This window comes from Equus przewalskii, chromosome 17 (genome assembly GCF_037783145.1).
Source record: "Equus przewalskii isolate Varuska chromosome 17, EquPr2, whole genome shotgun sequence".
Classification (NCBI taxonomy): Eukaryota; Metazoa; Chordata; class Mammalia; order Perissodactyla; family Equidae; genus Equus; species Equus przewalskii.
Genome location: NC_091847.1, coordinates 23,376,319 through 23,402,456, shown reverse-complemented (window position 1 = coordinate 23,402,456; position 26,138 = coordinate 23,376,319). Strand labels below are relative to the sequence as shown.

The following is a 26,138-nucleotide window of genomic DNA, read 5'->3' as shown; positions in this document are numbered from 1 at the left end:
ACACAGAAAGGACTCTAAATCTTCAAACCAGAGGGGTCATAATCTAATTTATAGTAAGCAATCTACCTTGGAATTGTCGACCAATTATGAGCTAGACTCTGATAGACTTAAACAAAAAGATGTTTATTTGGGGTTTGTTCGGACTGCAGCCCAGGAACCCAGATTCAAGTGCTCCTTAGTGCTACTTGAATCTGTGTTCCAGCCATTGAAGGGAGAGGGAAGATTGTACAGTCATGGCTAACAAAGATGAAGAAAAAAAAGGGAAAGAAATGTCTTTTAACAAATTCCAGTCTCAAAGCAGTCATGGTGGGGGTAAGAGTCTGTTGAAACAAGCTATTAAAACTTAGGAATGTAGGAGATGACCTTGACAGGCATGAGGTCTCTGTCCTGATAATCTTATCTTCCTTGAGAAGACTTGAAAATGCATTTCAGGCATCTAATGGGTTCACGAGTTCATGCTGAAGGAGGAATTTGTTCCTCTCCTTTTCATGTCTGCTGGGATCTATTTTAGTGTCTTAAAATAGATTCTGTTACCGTACAAAGGGCACAATCTGCTTGCCACAAGACAAAAGCCAATCGTCAAGAGGCAAGATGGTGGCAGAGAAATGACATTTTATTATAGCTTGCTAGCAAGAGGGAAGATGGCCAACTAATGTCCAAAAGAACCATCTTAAGGGGGGCACAGAATCTTGAAGCAGTTATATAAGCCAGTGGGTCATAGGGGAGGGGGTTAGGAATGTTGATCCTCTGGTGTTACAGACTGGAAGTAGCCACACCAGATCTTTCAGTTGTGATTGATGATGGCTATCAGCATAGACTCTCTGTTTGGGGGGTCATCACATTCCTAAGGAACTCAAAAGAACGAAGTTATCTTCTTATCGCAGCTGGGAGGTTAAATGCACCAGTAGGGGTCATAGAATCTACAGAACAGGTGGATCTCCTGAAGGGTGCAAATCCAGCCGGATTCGTTAGTCAGAAGTCATTCAAAGTTACAATGGGGTCTCTTTTCTACAATACAGCTTCCCTTATGTCAACCTTGTATTGAGTCAGTTTCAACTCCATCTTTTTACAATTCCACAGAATCTATTGCAATCTATTTACTAGTTAAATAGTTAGAAAAGGGAAAATCGTCCATCTAGTTAATCATTTATAAAATGATTTGTAAAAAAATTCATTTGTAATCATTTTAGTAAGGTAAATTCGAGAGAAATTAGCAGATATTTTAATTTCCTACAATATCTCCACTGGCTGGCAATTAAACCACATCCAAATACCTTAAAATGCTTTAAAATAACTTTGTACAATATTTCCCGTTATACATATATATAGAGAGAGAGAGACAGAGAGAGACAAAGTCTCTTTTGGATCTCACAGCAACCCTGTAGCTAGAGTCATAATAGAAACATCAGTATTTATTAAATTAGAACTTAACTTTACCCAATTCATTGATGCTTTTTTGTCCCATTATTTTATACATTTCCTTCAAGGTAGCTCCGGTTCTACTTTGACGGTTCATATACCATACAATTCACACATTTAAAGTGCACAATTTAATAGTTTTTAGATAGTCATGTAACCATCACCACCATCATTTTGAGAATATTTTTATCACCCTCCCCCCAAAATAAACCCATACCAATTAGTAGTCACTTCTTATTTCCCCCATGCTCCTTAACAATTAGCAACCACTAGTTTACATTCTGTCTTTAGGATGGGCCGTTCTAAACATTTAACGTAAAGGGATTTATAGAGTAAGTGGTCTTACGTGACTGGCTTCTTTCACTTTGTATAATATTTTCAAAGTTCATCCATGTTTTAGTTTATATCGATACTTCATTCTTTTTTATTGCTGAATGATATTGCATTGAATAGCTGTATCACCTTTTATTCATCCATTCATCAGTTGATTGTCATTTGGGCTGTTTCCGCTTTTGGCTATTATGAATAAAGCTGCTATGAATATGTGGATATATGTTTTCATTTCTCTTGAGTATAGATCCAGCAGTGGAATTGGTAGATCATATGATAACTATACGTTTAATATTTTGACAAACTGCCAGTCTCTTTTCTAAAGCAGCTGCATCATTTTACAGTGCCACCAGCAATGTATGAGGGTTACAGTTTCTCCGCATCTTTGACAAAACTTATCTTTTTTTCATTGCAGTCATCATAGTGGATGCGAAGTATTTGCATTTCTCTGATGGCTAATAATATTGAGCATTTTTCATGTTGCTATCAGCCATTTGTATACCTTCATTGGAGAAATATCTATTCACATTTGTTGCCCATTTTTCCACTGGGTTATTTATTACTCTATTGTTGAGTTGTGAGAGTTCTTTATGTATTTGTGATACAAGTCCGTTATTGCATAAATAATTTGCAAATATTTTCTCCCAAAATCTCCGTAAGTTGGCTTTTTTTTTTTCTTGAATAGGGTCTTTTGAAGCACAAAAGTTTTTAATTTCGATGAAGTCCAATTTATCTATTTTTTCTTTTACCATTTGTGCTTTTGGTGTCATGTCTAAAAAGGCTTTGCCTAACCTGATTTATAAAGATTTACTCGTCTGTTTTTTTCTAAGATTTTTATAGTTTACCTTCTACGTTTAGCTCTAAGATACATTTTGAGTATACCTGTGTGCGTGTGTGAGTATGGTATGAGGAAGGAATCCATCATTATTCTTTTGCATGTGGATATACAATCATTGCAAACAATTTGTTAAAAAGATTATTTTTTCCCCAGTGAATTTTTCTGGTACCTTGTTCAAAAATCAATTTACCGTAAATGCAGGGGTTTATTTTTGGACTATCAGTTCCATTCCGTTGATCTATATGTCTATACTTATGACAGTACCACACTATCTTGATTACTGTAACTTTGTAGTTTAAAATCAGGAAATATGAGTGCTCTAAATTTGTTCTTTTACAAGGTTGTTTTAGCTATTTTGGGTTGCTTGCATTTTCATATGGATTTTAAGATCAGTTTGTCAATTTCTTGGAAAAAGCTAGTTGGAATCTTATTGGGGATTACATTGGCTCTGTAGATCTATTTGGAAACTCTTGCCATCTTAATGACATTAAATCTTCCGATCCATAAACACGGTTACCTTTCCATTTTTTGTCTTTAATTTATTTCAATAATGTTTTATAATTTTCAGTGAACAAGTTTTAAGATTACAATTCTTTTCTTAAAATTTTTCCTAATTTTATTTGCATGCCTTTTATTTTTAATGCTTTTAAATGCTATTATAAATGGAACTGTCTTTTGAATTTCATTTTTTGATTGTTCGTTACTACTGTATAGACATACAAGTAATTTTTGTATGTCGCTCTTGTACCCTGCAAGCTGGCTGAATGCTTTCATAATTCTAGTAGTTTTCTAGTGAATTACTGAAGATTTTGTAGATATAAAAACATCTCGTCTGCAAAAAGAGATAGTTTTCCTTCTTCTTTTCCAATCTGGATGACTTTTCTTCCTTTTTTTTTTAGCCCAGTTACCCTAACTAAACCTCTGATACAATGCCAAATAAAAAGGCAAGAGTGAACATCCTTGTCTTGTTCTTGTTATAGGGGGAAAGGTTTCATTTTTTCACCACTAGGTATAAAGTAAGCCTTGGGGTTTTTATAGATTCTTTTTATCAGTTTGAGGAAATTCCCTTCTATTCCTAGTCTTTTGAGTATATTTATGTTGAAAGCGTATTGGATGTTGTCAAATACAGTTGTAGCTCAACCACGTCAAGTTAGTGGCTCGTTGCAGTGAGGGAGACTGCACACCAGGAGAGCCGCAGGTTACCTCCCTCCCTCCCTCCCTCCTGAAAGGAAGAAAGAAAGGTTATTAGGGGATTTTTAGCGAAGAGTAGAGTTTAGGCAAAATTTAAGTAAATTAGTGTTTTGTTAGGCTTAAGGTAAAGCCTATGCGTACTCTGTAGAGTTCAACATCAGGTCTGGATTGTGAACTGGACTCAAGATTCTGTTTCTCTGGAAACAACAAAGTTAAGACAGACATGGAATGCTGTATCCAGAAACTTCTTATTTTAAGCTCTGTTCCTGGGTTGGAAATCGAGCCTGCTTCTCTGTGTCTTTAGATACTTGAGAAAAGATTGAGATGCTTCATACTACTGACATAGTTTCAAATGGCAAAGTTTCTGATACTCTGTGCCTTTAGAAACAAGCCAGTAAGAGAATAATACACTTTCAACAAGGGAGGCCATTATGACACTTTACAGTTATAGTGTGTCCTTGAGATAAATATTATTTCCTGTTAACTTTGAAAAAGGATTTATCTGTGACTATTATTCCACCCAGATGAATGGCAATGTTTTGTACATGTGGCTCCCTTCCAAGAACATCCTTCACTGTTTTTCCCATTTTGTAAGCTCTTATCCTGCCTTTAGAAAACTGTGCAGACAGGATTGAGCTGTTGTCCCTTCTTCAGTAAGACAACCGGTGAGATGAAGTGTGTTGTCTATGAAGTTCTTTGGGTAGCTGTCAGAGTAGTGGTCAGTGTCACTGTGCCAGGCTGGTAGGATCAGTTTCCCCACTCGTTGATGTGGAAACTAGAATTCAGGAAATTAGATATAGCCATGATTCTGAGTTATTTGCCTGCCTTGTATTTTTTGATGAGTCAATTTCCTCTCCTTACTTCTACAGAAACACATCTGTATCTCATCCATGCTTAGCCAAAACCAATTCCCTGCTCAAAGGGAAGTGAGATTAAAGGTGACGCTCTCTCTCTCTTTTTTTTTTTTTTTCCCCAAGTGCATAGGGTGAGGAAATGGTATTTTTATTGGCTATGCATCAAACTTTCAGTATAATTCTTTTGCTGGAGCTGAAGGTATGGGGCTGCTGAAATAGAACTGTTAGAGTTATTTTCTTAATTATGCCTATTCTATCACCCTTGAATTTCAAAGGTGTTTAACTCTGTGTTGATTTACTCTGTTCAATATTTCAGAACTGGTTGACTGGATAGATAGGCATTTTACTTTGATTTTCAAACTATATAATTATCTGCCAGGACCAGGAACTCCAAGTTCTTATTCTACCTCTTCAACTGGTTTAGGAGCCTCAGTGTTCACAGACATACACACATGCCACATGATCCCATGTTCTATTAAGTCATCATAGAATAGACATGAATCTTATCTTATCTCAATTGAAATATTTTTCATGATCTTAAAATTTGATATATGTCTTTAATTGGCTATTTGTTAATGACAAATACAATTTTTATAGGGAATTGAATATCTTTTTTTGAGAAAGAAATGTTACTGAAGTATTTTAAAAAGTAGCACCAGATTATGATTAAGTGTACTGTCAGGTTATCATCTATTGCAAAAATAAAATAAAAGAGATTGTACCTGGACAGTGAGATATATTATGTACTCTAGTAACCAGGGAACTGTGTCAACATAGAAAAGAAGAACCTGGTTCATCTCGATGGTGTTACCAAGTGGTTTCTTCTTTATTTGGCAGGAAAAGGTGGCCGTGAGGAAGATCTGTCAATGTCAGTAGAAAGGGAAGGTGCAGAATGAGGATGGATTAATGATTCTGACTTGCTTGCAGCTTTTCAGAGCTATGCCATTTCTCATTCTATTTGTGAATGATGAAGGAGTGTAATGTTGCTTATACTACTAATAGAGTTAACTTCATTTCTAAAATGATTTCAAAGTGTAAAAGTGGAATGGATGATTTATTAATAACTGAAACACCTTAATCAACTTTCCACCTACTTACCTCAAATAGAAAACACCTTGTGATTCATATAAAAAGAATTTAATAGATTTTATTATGATTATGCTTTATAATTTTTCTTCCATAAACTCTAGCCTGGGTTTCCATACTAATCACCCAGATTAATTTCTTGTAAATTGTTTTGTTGATTGTGTGAGAGGAGGCTACTCATGGTAAATTACTAGTTATACAATTCACCCAGAGTCAGACAAGTTGAAACTAATGAATCATTTGTTTGGTCCCAGCTTGGTGTGGATTGAGAATAAGTGATAGAGGCTATAAACCCATCTATAACTAGTGGTGCTAAGGATTACAGACTCTTGGAAGCGGGTGAACCTGTGTTCAAAATCTTGCTTTAACACTGTTGGTTCTGTGACCATGGGTTTCAGTTTCCTTCTTAGGAAAAGAACAGTAAAGCAAACTTCCCAGAGTAGATTTACACATAAAATAAAGTGCTGTATGCAAAGCAATTAGCATGATTCCTAGCCGAAAGACAGTGCCCCATAAATGATAGCTATTAATTCTGTTACTAGTGGATTTTTCTCTGTTGCGTGTAGAAAAAGAAACAAATGACAGAAATTTAATCACCTTAAAGAAATCTAGTTCAAAATGTGTTAATATTGTTTTGCATTCTCACTAAACCAGGTGACCACCACACTAAATATGTACCCATTTTAAACATGAAAATAATCCTTTCCATTTACCTATTTTCTGAAGAGCTGAAGATTTCCTTTCAGAGTTTCCCTGAGAGAAAAACAGTAGAAAGACTCTGCCTGTTATAATGTTAATTTCTTAGTATGACTGCCAAAGCTATATATATTCTTTCTTAAGTTAAACACGCTAAGAGTAACTCTGAGGAAAACAGATAACACGAAGGAAAAATGATATAATTTGGTTATGTTTAAAGATTTACTCAAAGCAGCTCTGTGAAAAATAAAACAGCTACTCTATGTTATCCTACTGATTGGGAACACAATTTTAAGAAATAATTACTCTTGTTTTTCACATTGTCACTTTTATGTATTAGAATCTATGTACTGCCATTTATCTTTTTCTGACAATATTTGAAGCATGACTTAGCTGGTAATTAATTGTATTTTCTTTTGTTTTTATATTACATTAGTTGAATAGAATCAAAGAACTCACTGCATTAACTTATTAAAACATTCTCTTCCATTGTTTGATAGTTGCAATTGTGGAGTTGGATTTTGGCTTTTTGATATTCTTGTTGTAGTTTTTGATGTGTTTGCTTTTTCTTGAAGTTTCCAAATATAGTATCAAGAGAAGTCATTATGATTGTACCTAAATTGTATCTCTGACATCTTTAAATTGTTGCACACTGGATACTTTTTGAAAATTACTTATTAAGATATGAAAGTAAAAGAGAGCCACCATTTTCCTAAATAAAAGGCAATTACTTAATTGAGGTTTTTTTTTTGGATGAGAAGATTCAGTCTTTAATGACATGTTTTTGTAAAAAATATTCCCGTGAGCAGTTCACAGGTCAGTTTTGCTGAGTGTAATCAGCTATCAATTGTAGGCATCACAATTGTTATATTTTTATTTTAGAGAGTTTGTTAAGAAATGATTGATAAAATAAAATTTAGATATATGTATATATGTTAAATGCTTTTTGTGTCCAGAAGCCAAATCTGTTGTAGAAGAAAGTGTAAATTTATTCTTTTCTTTCCCCCATCAGATGTGGGTTCTGTTGAAGGTCTTGCCTATCACAGAGCCTGGGATACACTGTACTGGACCAGCTCCACTACCTCATCCATCACCAGACACACAGTGGACCAGACCCGGCCTGGAGCGTTTGACAGGGAAGCGGTCATTGCCATGTCAGAGGATGACCATCCACATGTGCTAGCCCTGGATGAATGCCAAAAGTAAGAAACATTGCATCTTTATTTCTTCATTATAATTATAAGTCAAACACTATCAAAGTTATGCTAATTTTAAAAAGAATTAACTTTTAAAAAAAGATTTCCTTTGAAGTTCTCTGTTCACAATTCATAAAGCTATTTTTTATAAGAGCATTGTAAACATGAATAATTAAAATCTGGACTCTTTAAATGCCAGGTATCACCTCCACGAGAGTTCCACGAGAGTAAAAGCAAATTTAAATAATGAAAGAGAAAATAGAGACAACACTGTGCTGTAAAAGGTATAGGAAGAAGACCCTAATGCATAGCTGAGTGAAATAATACATTCAAAAAAAAAAAAAAACTATTTGCATGTATTGAAACCTAAAAGGTGCTTCTGTAATTTAAGTAATTTTACAACCAAGGGTCTCTCCAATTGAAATACACAGAAAACAAACAACAACAAATCTTTATGTGAAGCTATATTTTCAACATTAGATACTTGACAACAATCTAAGTAGCCTGAATCTGTTGGATAATATATTGTGCAGGCATTCATAATAATATTTATGAAGAACTCATGACAAGAGGAAATGCTCAGGCTATAGAGGGAAAGAAACAAAACAAATTAGAAAAAAGTCATGTCTCGAGGATGCCATAAAGAAGGCAATTATATGAAAACTAAAGAACAAAGTTCAAGTTAAGTAGAAAAAATATGTCTTTGGAGTTCCACTCTCAAACAATATGGTAAGAATATTTTTTAACTACTAGAAAGTCCTTTTATTCTTAAATAAAACAAGTAAACAAAAGCAAGACCAATGTGGCTTTCACTGAGCAGAAATAGAAGAGCTCTTTTTAGGTGTGATGAAGAAAAATTAAAGAATGAAAAACAATTATTGATAAACACTGATTCTGACCACTTGAGAGAAGGGAGTGCATAAATTACTTAGTGTGAGAATAACTAAATCTGGACACTTTTATAGAGCTAGGAATAAGATTAGACTTAATTCACTTAACTGAACATTTTCCTCAAGACTGTGAAGGTTGAGAGATGCAGGATGAGAGCAGGCTGACTCCTCACACAGCTCTGATGACAGCTCAGATGGACACAGGCCTTTGGATGCCTGAGCAGAGTTAGTTTTCCTCACACCACTGCTCCTCACTATTTAGTTTGTTGTTGAATCAGCTATACTGACCTTGACCGTTCACCAGAAGAATCTTAGGATAATAATAAATGTCCTATAGTTGATCAAAGAAATTTATATGTCAATTTTCAAATAAACATCAGGGAGATAACTGATGATATTATATCTAATTCATTTTAATTGATAAGTGCTTTATCCTATAATTATTTATTCCATAGGCCAAAAGTATACTTTCATGTTGCATATGGTGAACTGTAAATTAGAATTACACACCAAAATGTTTTAATTGAAAATTATATGTGAAGTTTAAAGTATAAAAAATATTTTTATCATTATACATATCAATGACATCTTCAAATCACTTTAGTATATTAGTTGATTAACAGAAATTTTAAAATAAAATCTTTAACTCTAGATGAAAATTAGACTACTTGAATTCAAAACACAGCTTGGTTACCATAACTTTAATTGCTTGAGCTCTCTGGCCTCTGTTTTCCCATCTGTGAAATGAAAGGTGAAATTAAAAGAACACTAATACCTCAGAAATTCTATAATTCTAAAGCCAGCAATCTAGGAACATATTGCAGATAAATAGTTTGTGTATTGTGTACATTATACTATATGCATAACTTTTAAATGTTTTAACTAAATTAAGTCACAGTGTGTGGCTAAAACTATTGCATAATTTAAGTATGCCATTTTTTTTTTGCAAATTTACTCATTCATAGGGCAACATATTTTTGACACTTGTTCACTTTGACACTTGTTCCATAGAATAGGTAAAATTGCTGTGAAATGTTTTAACAAAGAGCATAGATGGCCCAGTTTGCCTCAGTTGGTGGGGGTTATTTTTTAAATTAGCAAGTAGAAAGATTTTTTTTGTGAGCTTGAATATTTCTCGTAATAAGTTTTTGCATAATACTCAAAAAACACGTATTGAATAATTTTGTTGGTTATAATCCTACATTGCCTTTAAATGATTATACATAGGAATGATATATGCAATCTTACTGTAAAGGTGAAATATTATTTCCAATAGTGTTTCATGGTCAGTATTTCTTAAGCATATTTTTTCCAATATTTAAAACAGTCTGCTTCTCAGCCTCCTGCTCTGTCCCCCTCCTTCCCTTCTTTTCCTCCTTCCTTTTCCCTCACTCCCTTTTTTGCTCCCTTCATTTTTCCTTTCTTCCCTTCTTTCTTCCTTCCTTTCTTCCTTCCTTTCTTCCTCCCTTCCTTCCTCCCTCCCTTTCATCCTAAGCAGGAACAAGCCATCTTCAAATAAACTCTTAGGGACAGTCCTATAGACAACAGAAGAGAAAGAAGAGCTGTTTCAGTAAAAGTAGAGCTTGGAGACTGAAATCCTACAGCCTCTCCACTCCTCCAGCGACCTGTAAGGGCTTCTGTACAATCCTAGGGCTTCCTTAAAGAATAGTTTCACAAACGCTGATTTAAAGCATTCTATAAAATCTTTAAGTAACAGATATTATGTTCAAGGAATTGAGAGCAACCCCTGAAATTCCAGAAACAACGTTGTAATTTACAGAAAAATCACACTGACAAAGAGAGGAGAGAAAAAAAGACATTAAAGAACTATAGAAGTTTGGTAATTGCATTTCTCTAAAATACATACAAAGCAGACATGTAGAATTTAAAAAGCAAACCTAGAAAGAGAGGGAGCTTTTGATTTTCACCAACCGAAGAAGAGAAATATAGTTAGGTTAGGAATGATGTCCAAAATGGTCATATTCGATCTGCTGACACGTGATATTAATAAGTTAATGTATATTTGTAGTTCATAGGAAATTTAAGATAACTATTTTGTCTCTGATTAAAATAAATCCTCATTTTGCATCAAACTGACTCAATTTAGTTAAATTATGTGAGAAAATGCAAAGGATAATTGTTTTTCAGAAATAGTTTCCAGGTTTCATTTAAGAAACTGGGAAAAATATACGTGCAAATACAATATGCATGTCTCCTCTTATTTCCTGGACTTTCTTAAGGGTCATAGACTACTAGATAAACAATTTTGCTTCTTTTTAAATAGCTTGACATTGTCCTATTTTTACTAATGTTTTTACTGTTAATGGAAATTTTAATTTATTATCACAATTTTCACTTCAATTAGTTTAATGTTTTGGACCAACTGGAATGAACAGCATCCAAGTATCATGAGAGCTACTCTGACTGGAAAAAATGCTCAAATGGTGGTCAGTACAGACATACTCACTCCAAATGGACTCACCATTGACCATCGTGCAGAGAAGTTGTATTTCTCAGACGGCAGCCTAGGAAAAATTGAAAGGTGTGAATATGATGGATCCCAGAGACATGTAAGTTAACTCAGAATTTCTTGATTGTAGATCTAAACATTGATACATTTGAAAAATCTGTGCTTTATACTTGCCTAAAATATGCATATCAAGGGATTTCAAAATAGCTAATTGTTTGAACTAGTCCAATGAGTAATCTATTCAGTGAAAAAGAAAACTGTGGATAATATTTTGAAAACTTTCTTCAAGTCCTTTTGCTACAGTAGAGACAACGCAACTCGTAAAGTTTATTCTGGAGAAACAGTTAACTGTTTTTTTTCTAGTTATTAATTGAACTGGAATTGTCAGAGTTATTTGCATAAGCTTCATTCTTATTTATAGTTTTTAAAATGTGAAATGAAATTGGTTACTTCCCCTAGGATAAAAAAACATTAGAAAAGAATGAAATGATCCTCTGCCTGTGTTTGTGTCCTCAAAGCAAGCTCAGAAGCTTTGAAGAAGGAAGAATGGGATTCCTTTCAGTCAGGCCCCTTCTCAGTCTCTTTTTTCTGGGTTCCAAATAAAATGTTAGTAGGAGAGTCTTTATGCTGCCCCGAGAGAATGCATACAGCAGGGATTTAGGGCCTATAAAATGGTAATAGTGCAGTTCCCTCCTGGGCAACTAGGAGAACTCGGGGTTCAGAGGGTAAGATCTGGGTGCTTACACCACTGGAGAAATCTTCACCCCCCCCTCCACCCCTACCCCAGTGTATGCCTGAAGAACAAAATGATGCTGAGGCTCTTTGCTCCTCCAGTGCATTTCTTGAAGGGCCAGATAGTAAATATTTGAAGCTTCTTGGGCCATATTGTCTCTCTCACAGCTACAGTGCCTTATAGTGCTAAAGTAGACATAAAGATTATGTAAATGAGTAGGTGTGGCAATATTTCAATAAAAATTTGTTTACAGAAACAGGCAACCAACCAGCAGGCCATAGTTTGCTAACACCTAATCTATACTGTTAAGTACACTGTTTAAATTCAATTGAATATATACTTATACATATATCTACATATATATCTATATGTTATATATATTATATACATTATAATATACATAGATATAGATATTTTATTATATACAGATATTTATTATATATATAGATATTTATCCTAGGGCAATTAACTAAATGTATATATATCTGCATATATGTATATACTTACATAAACATATTATGGATATGTAGGTAGAGGGGTGTGTGTGTGTGTGTGTGTGAGTTTCCTGAAGAAGGAAGAAGTGCATTGATTTATATTCCACTACAAGCACTTCCTCTCACTGTGGAGTGGCTACTTTGAGTAGCAGTGACGTAGGACAGTTGAGTGCTTAAGGAACGTTGAAAAAATGGGCCTAAGCCTTGATGAGTTCAGTTTGTGCTGAAGGCCATAACTCTGATCAGAGAGTCCTATGTCGAAATTCTTGATCTATTTTTTCTAATTAAGACCTTGTGACCTTAGGCAAATTATTTAATTTTTATAAATTTTAGTTTTCTGATATGCAAATTCTCTACCTAACATTTAGGGTTATTATGAGGATATGGTACAAAAGTAAGTGCCTCAGAATACAGCAAAGAAGTTCTCAATGAGCCTAGTGGATAATGCTTTTGAAAAGTTAGTCAGGTAAATCATTATCCTGGATGTGGTAGTATTTTCTATTGCATCCTGATGTGGAAAATGATCCTATAACTCCTTGTAACAACCCTTTATCCACTTCAGCTTATTTTTTATATACCTGCTTTTCTCTTCCCCACTCAATCTATTCTTATGTATGGCAACTATAGCTACTATAGCTGGTCCAGTAATTAGATATCTCTAATACAATTTAAAGGATTTGTTTTGACATTTGAAAAAATATGCCCAGTTATGATTCCACCTCTCCATTTCCCATCCCTGTCCAAACGTGGATAATTTCTGCCTGGCTATAGTTAACAATGCTGTATTGTATATTTGAAGTTGTAAAGAGGGTCTATTTTTAAAATTCTCATCACTGAAATAAAAGATTGTAACTATGTGAGGTGATGGATGTCTTAACTAACTTTATTGTGGTAATCATTTTGCAATATTTGCATGTATCAAAACATTACATTGTACACTTTAAACTTACACTATAACAAATGTTATGTCAATTATATTTCAGTAAAGCTTGGAAAAAAGGTTTCTCTCCTGTAGAAATGCAAATGAAGAGAACATTATTTTAAAGGTTATGGTTTTATTCTCCCTTAAGACATTTGCCGACTTTGTCTCAAACACTGAAATATTTCTTTCATGGGTGATGATATAACCCATCCCTCAGTAGTACATAATACTCATTTTCCATTCCTGTCAATCTTGTGTTTCATGACTCTGTTATGTTCGTTACATAAAAGTACGTCTATGGGCCCAAAGCTTTCTCACTATGTTGCTAGTTGTCAGGATTCTGTGTTTGCTATGTCATAGTGTCCACGGTCAGTATCATGAATTTACCACTAACATATACTCTTTGCATTATCCACTGTTTCCTATATTTTAGTCATGATTTTACTAGAACATTAAGTTGTTTCTGAATTCCATTTTTTATTGACCTGAATTTCTGAATGCTTATACTTTCAGTTGCCTATTTTAGCGATCAATCAGTTGTTTATATAATCTATCACTAAGATAACTATAGAACTTTGAAACTGAAAGTGTAATTGAGGAGCTATGTTGTCTCCTATTATCTTTAGGAAAGTTTACAGATGCAATCTGGCTTATCTTTAAAGATTTAAAAGGAAGATATTTTTCTTGGAAAAAAGAAATACTATTTATTCTGAAAAAATATTCTGTGGATATGGCATAATGTTATAGAAGTCTCAGAAACTCTAAAAACTCTTCTGTTGTCTGATCAGTGTTGAGAAAGTGAACCAATTTTTCTAATAGCCTATCCATTTGGGACTTTTGCACCCCCAGTTTTATCTTTTTAATTAACTTACATGTACAAATGTGTGACCAATATTAATTCTCAATTTGATTTGAACCTGTCCAGTTAAGCTGGAGTCCTGGAAATCAAAGGATGCCTTTTGGAGCAGATTTCTTCTTAAATCCTCACAGAAGCTAAGGGCTCCTTATCTGAAACATTCACGTGTAGCCAATTGAGTTCATTCTAATCTTCAGTTGTTCTCTTTGTGCCAGACCCTTTCTTGTGTTGGTGTCTGTGTGTGTGCTTCCTATTATATCCATTCCTCACTCCTATTTTGTTCCCCTTGGGCAGTCATAGTGATGGAATTGATATAAATGCATTTGATTTGTATGTATGTTTTTCAAATAGGTCAGCAAACCAACATAACGAATTTCACTTTTACATTTTGGAATGCACTGTACAAGGCACTGCAGAAATATGTAACAGGGTAAAACCATGGAGTTCAAAAGAATGCTATTTAGGAAGTAGAAAGTTTATTTATGAAGGTTTAAAGATTCTGTGAAAGACTTAAAATACCATGAAATATAAGAAGAGATGTAAAACATTGTTCAACATATAAAGTCAAAAAGCACTGAGATAGTGCAATATAAAGGAATGGCCATAGAAGTAATAATTTCACAAAGGAACATTTCCTTGACATAGTTGTGTTTTTTCTGACTTTGGATGAAGCAAATGATAGTAGAGAGCAATTGCAAAAATAGAGAGATCAGATATAACCAGGAAAGTTGATAGATTGGAGAGAGGCTAGAAATTACAATCTGAAATATTTGAGAGTATGTCTTCTTTAATGAAAAAGAAACAACCTATCCTTAAGTTAATTGATAAAGTTTAGAGAGATTCTTGTAAATCTAGGTATTGTGAGCCTACAACTTAGTACAACGCCATTGCTTTCACAAAGTGTGTTTGAAGAGTGTGTCTTCTCTTGAATAACCAGAGGAATTAAGCTGTGGTCAAGCACCTTTTTGAAACTATGCTTTAAGCGAAGTCTGATAGGCTTAATTACTGCATTACATCTTAAAGCCTTTAACTGCTCATGTACCTTACAAATCTTCAGAATGGACCACAGTATGTGGTTTTATTCTTATCAGAAAACCATTTTTTTTAAACAGGGTATGCTATGGGCTTAAGTGTTTGTAGAAGTTTGAAAAATACTAATATACTATTTACAAGTCACTTTCTGTAGGAATATTATAGAACCCATTACTAATCAATAGATCAAGAAAAGAGATCTTTTCAAACATCAAAAAAGATAGAAAAAACTAGTGTTTTTGAAAATACATTTCACTTTTCTGTTTTAGTAATCTTCTAATATTTAGCTTAACAAATCCATTCATAGGTTTAACTTATTCTATCAAACTCAGAGTTAGGTTCAATTTTTCTATTTTATCTTAGAGTGAGGTCACAATAAAATACAAGTACATACATTTTAAACCTGACTTGTATTGATGAAAGTATAATAATTGTCTGGGTTTTTCTAATTTTAAATACCGCATTAACTGGTGTGGTGGTCCTACCTATAAATTTACTGAAGAAAGCATTCTCTGTTTAGCAATGCAGGCATACCTCATTTTATTGTGCTTTGTTTTATCACACTTCACATGTACTGCGCTTTTTACAAAGTGAAAGTTTGTGGCAAGCCTGTATCAAGCAGGTCTATTGGCGCCATTTTTCCAACAGTATTTGCTCACTTCAAGTCTCTCTGTCACATTTTGGTAGTTCTTACAATGTTTCAAACTTCTTCATGATTATTATATTTATTATTGTGATCTGTGATCAGTGATGTTTGATGTTAATATTGTAATTGTTTTGGGGTGCCAAGAACCACATCCATATAAGACAGCAAACAATCCATAAATGTTTTATGTGTTCTGACAGTTCCACCAACTGGCTGTTCCCCTGTCTCTCTCCCTTTCCTTGGGCCTCTATTCCCTGAGACATGACAATACTGAAATTAGGTCAGTTAACAATCCTACAATGGCCCCTAAGTGTTCAAGTGAAAGGAAGAGTGACATGTTTCTCACTTTAAATTAAAAGCTAGAAATGATTAAGCCAAGTGGGGAAGAACTGTCAGACGCCAAGATAGGCCAAAAGCTAGACCTCTTGTGCCAAACAATTAGCCAAGTTGTGAATGCAAAAGAAAAGTTCTTGAAGGAAATTAAAAGTGCTACTCCAGTGAACATATGAATGCTAAGGAAGTTAAACAGACTTATTGCTGATATGGAGAAAGTTTAGCGGCCTGGATAGAAGATCAGACTAGCCACAAAATTTCCTGAAGCCAAAGCCTAATCCAGAGCAAGGCCCTAACTCTCTTCAGTTCTATGGAGGCTGAGTTGGGTGAGGAAGCTGCAGAAGAAGGTGGAAGCTAGCAGAGTTTTGTTCATGAGGTTTAAGGAAAGAAGCCGTCTCCAAGACATGAAAGTGCAAGGTGAAGCAGCAAGTGCTGATGTAGAAGCTGCAGCAAGTTATCCAGAAGATCTGGCTAAGATCATTAATGAACGTAGTTACACTAAACAACAGATTTTCAATGTAGGTGAAACAGCCTTGTATTGGAAGAAGATGCCATCTAGGACTTTCATAGCTAGAGAGGAGAAGTCATTGCCTGGCTTCAAAACTTCAGAGGATAAGCTGACTGTCTTGTTAGGGCCTAATGCAGCTGTTGACTCTAAGTTGAAGCCAATGCTCATTTGCCATTCTGAAAATCCTAGGACCCTTAAGAACTAGACTAAATCTACTCTGCCTGTGCTCTATAAATGGAACAACAAAGCCTAGAAGACAGGACATCTGTTTACAACATGGTTTACTGAATATTTTAAGTCCACTCTTGGGACCTACTGCTCAGAAAAAAGATTCCTTTCAAAATATTACACCTCACTGACAATGTATCTGGTCACGCAAGAGCTTTGATGAGATTAATGCTATTTTCATGCCTGCTAAGACAGCATCCATTCTGAAGCCCATGGATCAAGGAGTAATTTTGATTTTCAAGTCTTATTATTTAAGAAATACATTTTATAAGGCTATTGCTGCCATGGATGATGATTCCTCTGATAAATCTGGGCAAAGTAAATTGAAAACCTTCTGGAAAGGATTCACCATTCTAGATGCCATTAAGAACATTCATGATTCATGGAAAGAGATCAAAATATAAACATTAACAAGAGTTTGGGAGAAGCTGATTCCAACTCTCATTAATAACTTTGAGGAGCTCAAGACTTCAGTGGAGGAGGTAACTGCCAATGTGGTAGAAACAGTAAGAGACCTAGGATATGACGTGGATCCTGAAGAGGTGACTGAATTGCTGCAATTTCATGATAAAACTTTTAACGGATGAGGAGTTGCTTCTTTTTTTTTTTCTTTCTCAAGATTGGCACCTGAGCTAACAACTGTTGCTAATCTTTTTTTTTTTCCTTCTGCTTTTTCTTCCCAAATCCCCCCAGTATATAGTTGTATGTTTTAGTTGTGGGTCCTTCTGGTTGTAGCACATGGGACTCCATCTCAACGTGGCCTGATGAATGGTGCCATGTCGGCGCCCAGGATCCAAACCGGGGAAACCTTGGGCCACAGTAGCGGAGCGCGTGAACTTAACCACTCGGTCCCCAAGGAGTTGCTTCTTATGGATAACCACAGAAAGCGGTTTCTTGACATGGAATCTACTCCTGGTGAAGATGCTGTGAAGATTGTTGAAATGACAACGGATTTGGAGTATTACATAAACTTAGTTGATAAAACAGTGATTTGAGGCAGGATTTGAGAAGATTGACTCTAATTTTGAAACAAGTTCTACTTTGGGTAAAATGGTATCAAACAGCACTGCATGCTACAAAGAAATCGTTTGTGAAAGCAAGAGTCAATCGATGCGGCAAACTTCATTGTTGTCTTATTTTAAGAAATTGACGCGGTCACCCCGACCTTCAGCAACCACTACCCTGATCAGTCAGGAGCCATGAACATCTAGGCAAGACGCTCCACCAGCAAAAAGCTTACGACTCACTGAAGGCTCAGATGATGGTCAGCATTTTTTAGCAATAAAGTATTTTTTAATTAGGCATGTACATTGTGTTTTTAGACATAATGATATTGCACATTTAATAGACTGAGTATAGTGTAAACATAACTTTTGTATGCAGTGGGAAACCAAAAACTTCATGTGACTCACTTTATTGTGATGCTCGCTTTATTGTGGTGATCTGGAACCGAACCTGCAATAACTCCAAGGCATGCCCATATACAGTTGAATACTCTTGAGTGATCTAGTTATTAGGGCAAAGAAAAAAAAACAGACAATAATTTCATTCTGTTTCATTTTTATTTCTGTTCTGTATCTGTCATTTCTGTTGTTCCAGTAGCTGAGACAGTAACTAATGTTGACAGGGGCTAAGACAGCGTGATTATAGCCTTTCTCCCTGCAGTCACCCTGTAAGTGTTAATCATTTCTTGGAAGGCTTCTGCTACCTGAGTGACACAAACTCTTCGAAAAGAGATGTTGTTTATGTTCCTAGAAATTGCAATTGCTGATGTTTCTTATTTCTGACATTCTCTTAGAAACTTTGTCCAAAGTTTTTTTCAGAGTATATTCCCTAAGTCCCAAGACTTATCTTTAGGATGAGAAGGATATAGGATGCAGAATAAACTGTCTCCTAGATAAGCACACTCTCATGACATGAACTCTTTTGAGTAACAAATAGGAAAAATGTCTTTTTTAAAAAACTAATTTTAATTATAAGATCAATCTCAAGGATATTCAATATCCTACTTTTTTATGGCAGCAAATATTTCATTTCTGCTTATAGGATCCATTATTTAATTCCATAAATGAATCAAGAAGTCTATCTCTCTCTCTATCTATCTATCTAATCTGTATACGTCTATGCTACCTACTTTTTTTCGATAACATAGTTTTAATTATGCTATGAAACCTGCAGGGGACTGAAACTTACTGAATAGGTTTTAATACTCAGAAAAGTGAATTTTATGACGACATAAGTTTGAATTGCTTAGTCAGGTCAAAACCATATTCTGTCACCAAAGAAAAGGCCTTGTGGTTTCTATTTTTAAAAGATGTAAAATATTTGAATTTAACAATTTAAATTTTTTATTTAGAAGTCAACTTCAGCATGAGCAGTCACTAAAATTTCAGCAAAGTGAAAATGTTTCTACCGTTAACTGGAACAATCCAATGTTACCTCACAGAGAAGGAAGCTGAGCTTCAAATAGTCTACATTAATTTCTGATGTTCTTATGCCTAACGCCAACTATCATTCCCAACTCTCTATTAGAGCCAATGTCCCTTTTTAAAATTAAAGTTCTGTAACATCCCTATTCCTATTGTCAAATGAAATTTTATATCTATCTCTATAGATAGCTTTTCAAAACTCAATTTAGTGCCTGAATTATAATATAAGGGAATATATAACATAATTTATAATAAAAATAGGGCATATTCTCATATGTAGACACACACAAATAAGGAAGAAATCATGAGGAAGGGATCAGATGTTTTCACTTATGCATAGAATCACTAAGAATGTGGCAACTATGAAGGCAGACTCCTCAGGCGTGTTGTACTGGCTACTCAAATACTGAGAGTAGTGCTGCCTTGGGCGATGTGATTTTTGAAATTGGTGATGTGGTCTTCATAATGTTCTAAACTAAATGATGTAAAGTCATCCCTCAGTTTATGTAGATGCTGTATTCCTTGAAAAACAATGTGTATAGTAAAGCTCTGTGAAACAATACTTTTGTATATGTATAAAATGGAGTTAAATTCTAGATTCAGATAATTATAAATAGTTTTCACCTTTGTGACTATCTTGTAAGACGTTTGAACCTTGGGCTGAGTCTCAGACTGTTCATTGTACTGAACTGCCCTATGTGTTGCAGGACATACAGATTCCTGGTCCCTGATCACTGAATTTTCTAATCAACTCTGCCCACCCCCACCCCACAATCAAGCACAACAACACCACCAAAATTTTCTAAAACTCACCGAAGGAATGGGACTGCCTCCATTGAGCATCACTAAGTTGGCTAAATGTTTAAATGAATTGTGAAGAAAGGTCTCCCTATAGTAAGTGATCTTTCTACTCTATCTCAAATGCCTCAAACACGTGGGATGCTGGGCCAATTAACAGCTAGATGGACCATAGACAAGAAGTTGACTGGCTGTTTGTTGGCAGAAGAGCCTGTGGACTTTAGTTCCAACAGATGGGCCATATAAGGAACTGACTGTGTCCATTGCCTGTTACATAACAGGCATTCTAATCAGGTGTACTGCAAATAAGCCCATCCTGAAGGGCTGCTGAAAACTCAGGTGTTTTATTGCCTTTGACGCTTCCCTGAATTCAAGAGGCACCATTCAATAATCAGATTATTATATCCAATATTGACTTCAGTATATTTTAAGTGTCCTTGGACATGGATAATTATTCAAATTACAATTGAAATTAATAACTTTCTGTTATTTTAATAATCTTAATAACTTTGTAATCTTTAAGAATAGTAACTAAAGAGAAATGTGATTAAAAAATAAATGACAATAGAATTCTATGTATCCATTAAAAATGATGACATGAAAATATATTTATTCCATGGAGAGATTTAGTATTTCTTAAGTTAAAAAAAACAAAAAATAGAGTCAACAAATTAATACACTGTCACCCAGATTAGATCTTTTGAGATCTTCCTGGTTCTTGGTATGATGAATGATTTTTGGTTGAGCATAAACATTGTTGTTTTATTGTACGAAATTCTGCATCTTATTTAAGCCTCTTAACTGGCTTTCTCTGACCTCACTCTGACAAAGGAAGGTGAGGGCTCCTGCTCGTTACTGACAGGTTGAAGTAGAAGCCCAGGGACCCCACTCAGCCTCTGTTGACACCTGAGGCAGGACTGGGACTCCTGTTTGCTTCTGGATGAGGAGGGGACTTCCAACTCCCCACCTGGTCTCCACTGTCACCACTGTGGGGGTGGCCTCATTACCCCTGGATGATGGTGGAAGTCTTGATTCTCCCCTGGGCTTCTTCTCACATGACTCTAGCAGGGAAGGAAAGGGCACCTCATCATTGCCAGGTGTGAGTGGCAGTCCGTGCTCCCCACTCGACCTTTGCTGGTGTGGGTGTGAGTGGGTTACAGTTTTTGATGTGGTGTTTGACTAGAGTAGAGCAGTTATTGTCTAAAAGTTTTCTGCATTGCTAGGCAGAAGCTGTCCTGGTCTTTTGGCTAGAGAGAGCAGGCTTTTATTGTTGTTGTTGGCTTTTTGTCTGTGCATATTGACATTTCCAGGTTGCCAGCTTATTCAGTTCCAAGTCTGGGATATATGAGGCAAAAATAAAACCCAAGGAACTCATCATTACGTCCTATCTCAGTCCCAAGTCTCTGGCTGGGCTGCCTTCTTCTTTCCGCCTCTCTGTCTTTTTATGTTCATTTTATATATAATTTGCAGGATTTTTGGTTGTATTTGGTAAGAGGAATAGAGAAAATTATGGCTAATCTGTCTTCCCGGAAGCAGAAGTCAGTGTGCTTAGAGATTTTTAGAAACTCAGTATAGAAAAAAGGAAATGCCTCATATTTATTGTTTTATAAAATGCTTTTAAAAACATAAACTATGCTCCACAAGTCTCTAGAACACCAGAATGTCTGTCTAGGCATTGCCAATGAATTAAAATTGAGATAAAATTTATTAAATCACACATAATGTGGCATGACTTACTGGAGCCCAAAGATATCGAAACACTAGTCCTCCACCTAAGAGAAAAAAAGCTTGTGGAAATAAAGATGGTGGATTATGTTATCTAAATTTTATCATCTGTAACTATGATGTATACATGTTATCACAGAGTGAATACAATAAAGTTCATGTGATGATATGACAGTGTCAAACACAGGTACCTGAGTGAGAATAAGAAAAGAGTGGAAAGAAATCTGAAATTGGCGTTTGATGAAATTGTTTTAATTCCTGGCTCTGATTCTAAAAGAATGTATGATCTTCAGCAATTAACTTAATCTTTTTGAATCTCAGGTTCTACATTTTGAGCTAGGTTCAAAATTATCTTCCAACCCTAACCTCGTATAATTCTACCATTGGTTGTGTGGAACAGCCACTGGTTAGATACTTTTACACATTAGTGTGCATAATAGGATGATGCCACATCTTGGTTATTTTAATCATGAAGACAGTCTTAGTAGCAAAATAGAACAAGAAGCAGTATGAAGTGGCAAAAATTGATAAGGTTAGGTTGTGGAGATAGACATGGATTTGAAACTTGGATCCTTGTCATATTGTGTAATAAACATGGGCATTTTCTGAAATTTTCTGTGCCTTAGTTTCTTCTGTAAAGTAGAACTAATAGTTTATGCCCCATAGGGTGTATTTTGAGGAGTTAAAGTAACTGTTGTATGTAACCTCGTACCTGACAGTAGCCAGCCCTGGTGATCTAGTGGTTAAGATCTGGCACTACCACCACCATGGCCAGGTTTGCTTCCCGGTCAGGGAACCACACCACTCGTCTGTCAGTTGTCATGCTGAGGTGTTGCTGTGATGCTGAAAACTATGGTGCTATTTCAAATTACCAGCATGGTGGACATGTTTCAGCAGAGCTTTCTGACTAAGATGGAGTAGGAAGAAGGACTTGGCTCCCCACTTCTGAAAAGTTAGCCATGAAAACCCTATGAATAGCACTGGAGAATTGTCTAATATAGCACCAGAAGAATTGACTGACAGCACTAACTACAAAACTGACGATAGTTAGCAATAAATGCTAAATCTTGTAAAACTCACCTTGAACAGTGCAAGTTAAAAAATAAACCAAATGTAAAATTTTGTAACTGCATGTACTATACACGTAAATATTTGCATGAACATGAATTATATCAATTAGAATAAAACATAAATTGCTTCCTTGCCTCTGCCATGGGATTACTAGCATCTGAAGAAAGAGAATTTGCTTTTCATCTTTGTTTCTCCAAAAGCAAGTAGGCTGAAGTCTGGCGCATTGCCGTGTTCAGCAAATATTTGCTGAAGCAATGAGTAAATGGATGAATAAACTAAAAGATAAATTATAAAAATATTTCCCTGAATAAAATGAAAAAGTAAACAATTTAAAAAAAGAAAAAAAAGACCAAAATCAAGCTTAGCTATTTTGAAGACCTCGGCCATCCAAAGTAATTTTCTGAAGTCTGTACAACTGATAGTCCGATTTGGTCAGATAAGAATGTTATTGCAGTAGGGTTAATGTTTATTTCTAACATAATCTCTTTGATTTAAATCCACATACATTTCAGTGATGGTTCAGGTTGGTTAGTCGTGCAAATTAAAGTGTTATCGAAGCTGGAGTCTCTAAAAGAGATGTGTTCCTGGAGAAGAATAATGGTCAGCAGCCAGGGCACCTAGTATCTTCACCTGGAAAATAACCTGTGTGCCTTCAGAGTGTGATGCTGATACTGGTGGATTGATTTAATATTTCTTGGAAGCTTTCAATTTGTTAGGCATCAGACAGAATTTTCAAAATATCTGCAGCCGCCTGTCCCACCTGCCTCATTGGAGAAATTCATATACAAAGATGAAAAGAAGATATAGGTAAGGACAGCCATTCTGTGTGCACACACACACACATACATATAAATTAGTGTATTTCTTTCAAATTAATTTACTTGCAAGCTGGACAGAAGGATAAGCACACAAAAAAGTTTAAAAAATATTTTCTTTGGTGAAGTGAATCAGTAGATAAGGGAAAAAGTAGGAGATTGAAAAGTTTCATATTTAAATTCAGGAAATTCTCAATTAACTAACCTAAATTTTTCTCTTCTCTGAATTCCTGATTAATTTTTATATTGTTCTCTAGCTGATTTGAATGTATTTCTTATTATGTTCACATGCACAAAAATTAACATGAATTTATTTAAGCTTGAGACAATATCTTGAATTTTCTTTCTGTGTTTAACTCTTGAAAACATTTAGAATGTTAGCAAACCAATTAAAATTAGCTAATTATTATTTCAGCTACTTAAAAATCATTTAAACTAGTTTACAATAAAAGCTCAGGTAAAGTATGACTGTAAATAAATAATGAAAGCATGCATTTATTCCTGAGCTTCCCAGCAGCCAAGCCACTAAGGGAAACCTATCTAGTTATACAGTACTTTGATTCAGTAGAAGGAAACAAAACTGTTTAGCAGGAAAAATAGTTTCTGTGGCCCTAAGATTTCAAAGGTTATTGTAACAAGATCTTTTAATTACATGAGGAGTTTTGAGAATATATAAACGCTAATGGAAATCAAAATGCTAAGTAATTTCCATTAGGATATGCTAACAAATAAATCATCAAAAGAAATATGGTTGGCCATCAACCTATAAAACACATTTAATAATCTTCAATTAGGTTGTTAAATTACTCAAAGGACAAGCTAATATTTAAAGCTAAATGAAGTTAGTAAGATACATGAGCTAAGTTATTGCATAATTATTACAGATAAAGAAAGAAAAATGGAGAGAAAATGTAAATTTTAACTAAAGGTATATCTTAGAGGGATGGGAAACTAAATAGTTATACACATGAAAGGAGGAACTGTTAAAAACAAGCAGTACTGCACTCTCTTAGGCTATTATGTCCATCAAGATTCAAACAGAATCCGCCGACCACTAAGGTAGCAGCTGCAAATTTGTACAATTAGTAATTTATCCTGCTAAGATGATAATTCCAGACATGGAGGGCCAATGTGTCCAGGTATTTATTTCCAGGATTAGAAGGTGGAGATGAGCACAAGTGGAGGAAGAGGCGTAAATCACCTTGCGTGGCTTTATAGGCAACCTCACAAAGCTGAGCCTAATCCAGTGAGCACACCATCTTCCTCTGAGGCTACTGAGTGTCAGGGACACTAAAAGACTTGTTAGTTGAATGAAAAGTAAATGTCCCAAGATTATACTGCCTTGGGCAGGAAAAAAGAGCATACTTGTCCTAATTTGTCAATGATACATTAGAAGAGGTGGAATAATTTTTAAGCATCAGATGTACAGAATCCCCTGGGGAGCTTTTGTGTGATACTGCTGCTTGAGCCCCACCCAAGAATAGTTTAAATCAGAATGCCTGCATGAGGCATTGGTCTCAACTTTAAACTTCCCAATTGATTTTTAGGCATTGTCAAAATTAGGATTCACCATTATAAGCTACAATAAACATAAAGGAAAGCTCACTCAAGGTGTAATCAAATGTATACTATATGAAAATGTCTTCTTTTTTCTTTTAAATCACAATTTGGGTCTCTCTCACCTGATTCAGAATTTCTGGGAGAGTATGAATCCTGATCATCTTGGTCTTCACCATGCCTAGCACATTCTCCTCAAAATATGGGACTCTTATCACTGATATCAAGTGGGACACAGAAACAGCATCAGTTTAAAGTTGGTGACATTGTATGAAAAGTCATTCTATTCTTAATGATTTTCAATCTTCTGATTGATTTAGAAAGATTAAGTAGTATTTAGAAAGATTAAGTAGTACTAGTATTAAGATTAAGTTAAGTACTAGTGTTGCTAGTAAGTATTTAACACCCCTGAGACACTTACTTCATTACTGAGAGGGGGGCAGTGTAGAAGGGGCAGGGGAGAGAGAACTCAGACTAAAATTTGGTGAGTAACAGTATTTCCTTATAATTTACTAGCGCTGTTTCAATTTCATCATAGATATTTTTAGAGTTGCATTCTGTTTTTTCAAATTGATACTGGATTTCCCTTTATGGCAATGAGTCAATTTAAAGAACAATTCAGAATAAATAACAATAGAAATTGCATTCAGATAAAGACAAAAAAAGTGTGAAAACATTTATCTCAGTCCAGATTTGTAAAAAATCAGAGCCTGAGGCCAGAGTTTATATTCTGGTTCTTTATTAGATATGCACTCCCACGGAGCAGTAGTGAGGGAAAAGGAGAGTGGGCTGAGAAAGGAAAGCGTGTGTGAAGAGGTGTGCTACAAAGCTGGCTACTTGGTATCAAGTGCAATGGGTTGCATTATCTCCCGTGGCCATCTTAAGAGAGGACAGATCAACTATTGCACTTTAGGATGGTCCATGGGTGAGCAGTGTCGAGGAAAGGAGATAAATATTCCTATTGGCCCTTTTCTCTTGATCAGCGATTTGACCCATGGGTCTTTAATTTCTCACCATCCTG

At 35.2% G+C, this 26,138-nt stretch overlaps 1 protein-coding gene across 4 annotated transcripts in view; it reads left to right on the top strand.

The window, feature by feature from the left end:
* The window catches only part of LRP1B (LDL receptor related protein 1B), a 1,824,802-nt gene that overhangs the window by 1,477,522 nt on the left and 321,142 nt on the right, over positions 1-26,138 (top strand). For all 4 annotated transcript variants that reach the window (XM_070581263.1, XM_070581262.1, XM_070581261.1 and 1 more), the window contains 2 exons: positions 7,427-7,616; positions 10,866-11,070. In XM_070581263.1, coding sequence (XP_070437364.1) covers positions 7,427-7,616; positions 10,866-11,070 — 395 coding nt within the window. The remainder of the gene's footprint in view (positions 1-7,426; positions 7,617-10,865; positions 11,071-26,138) is intronic.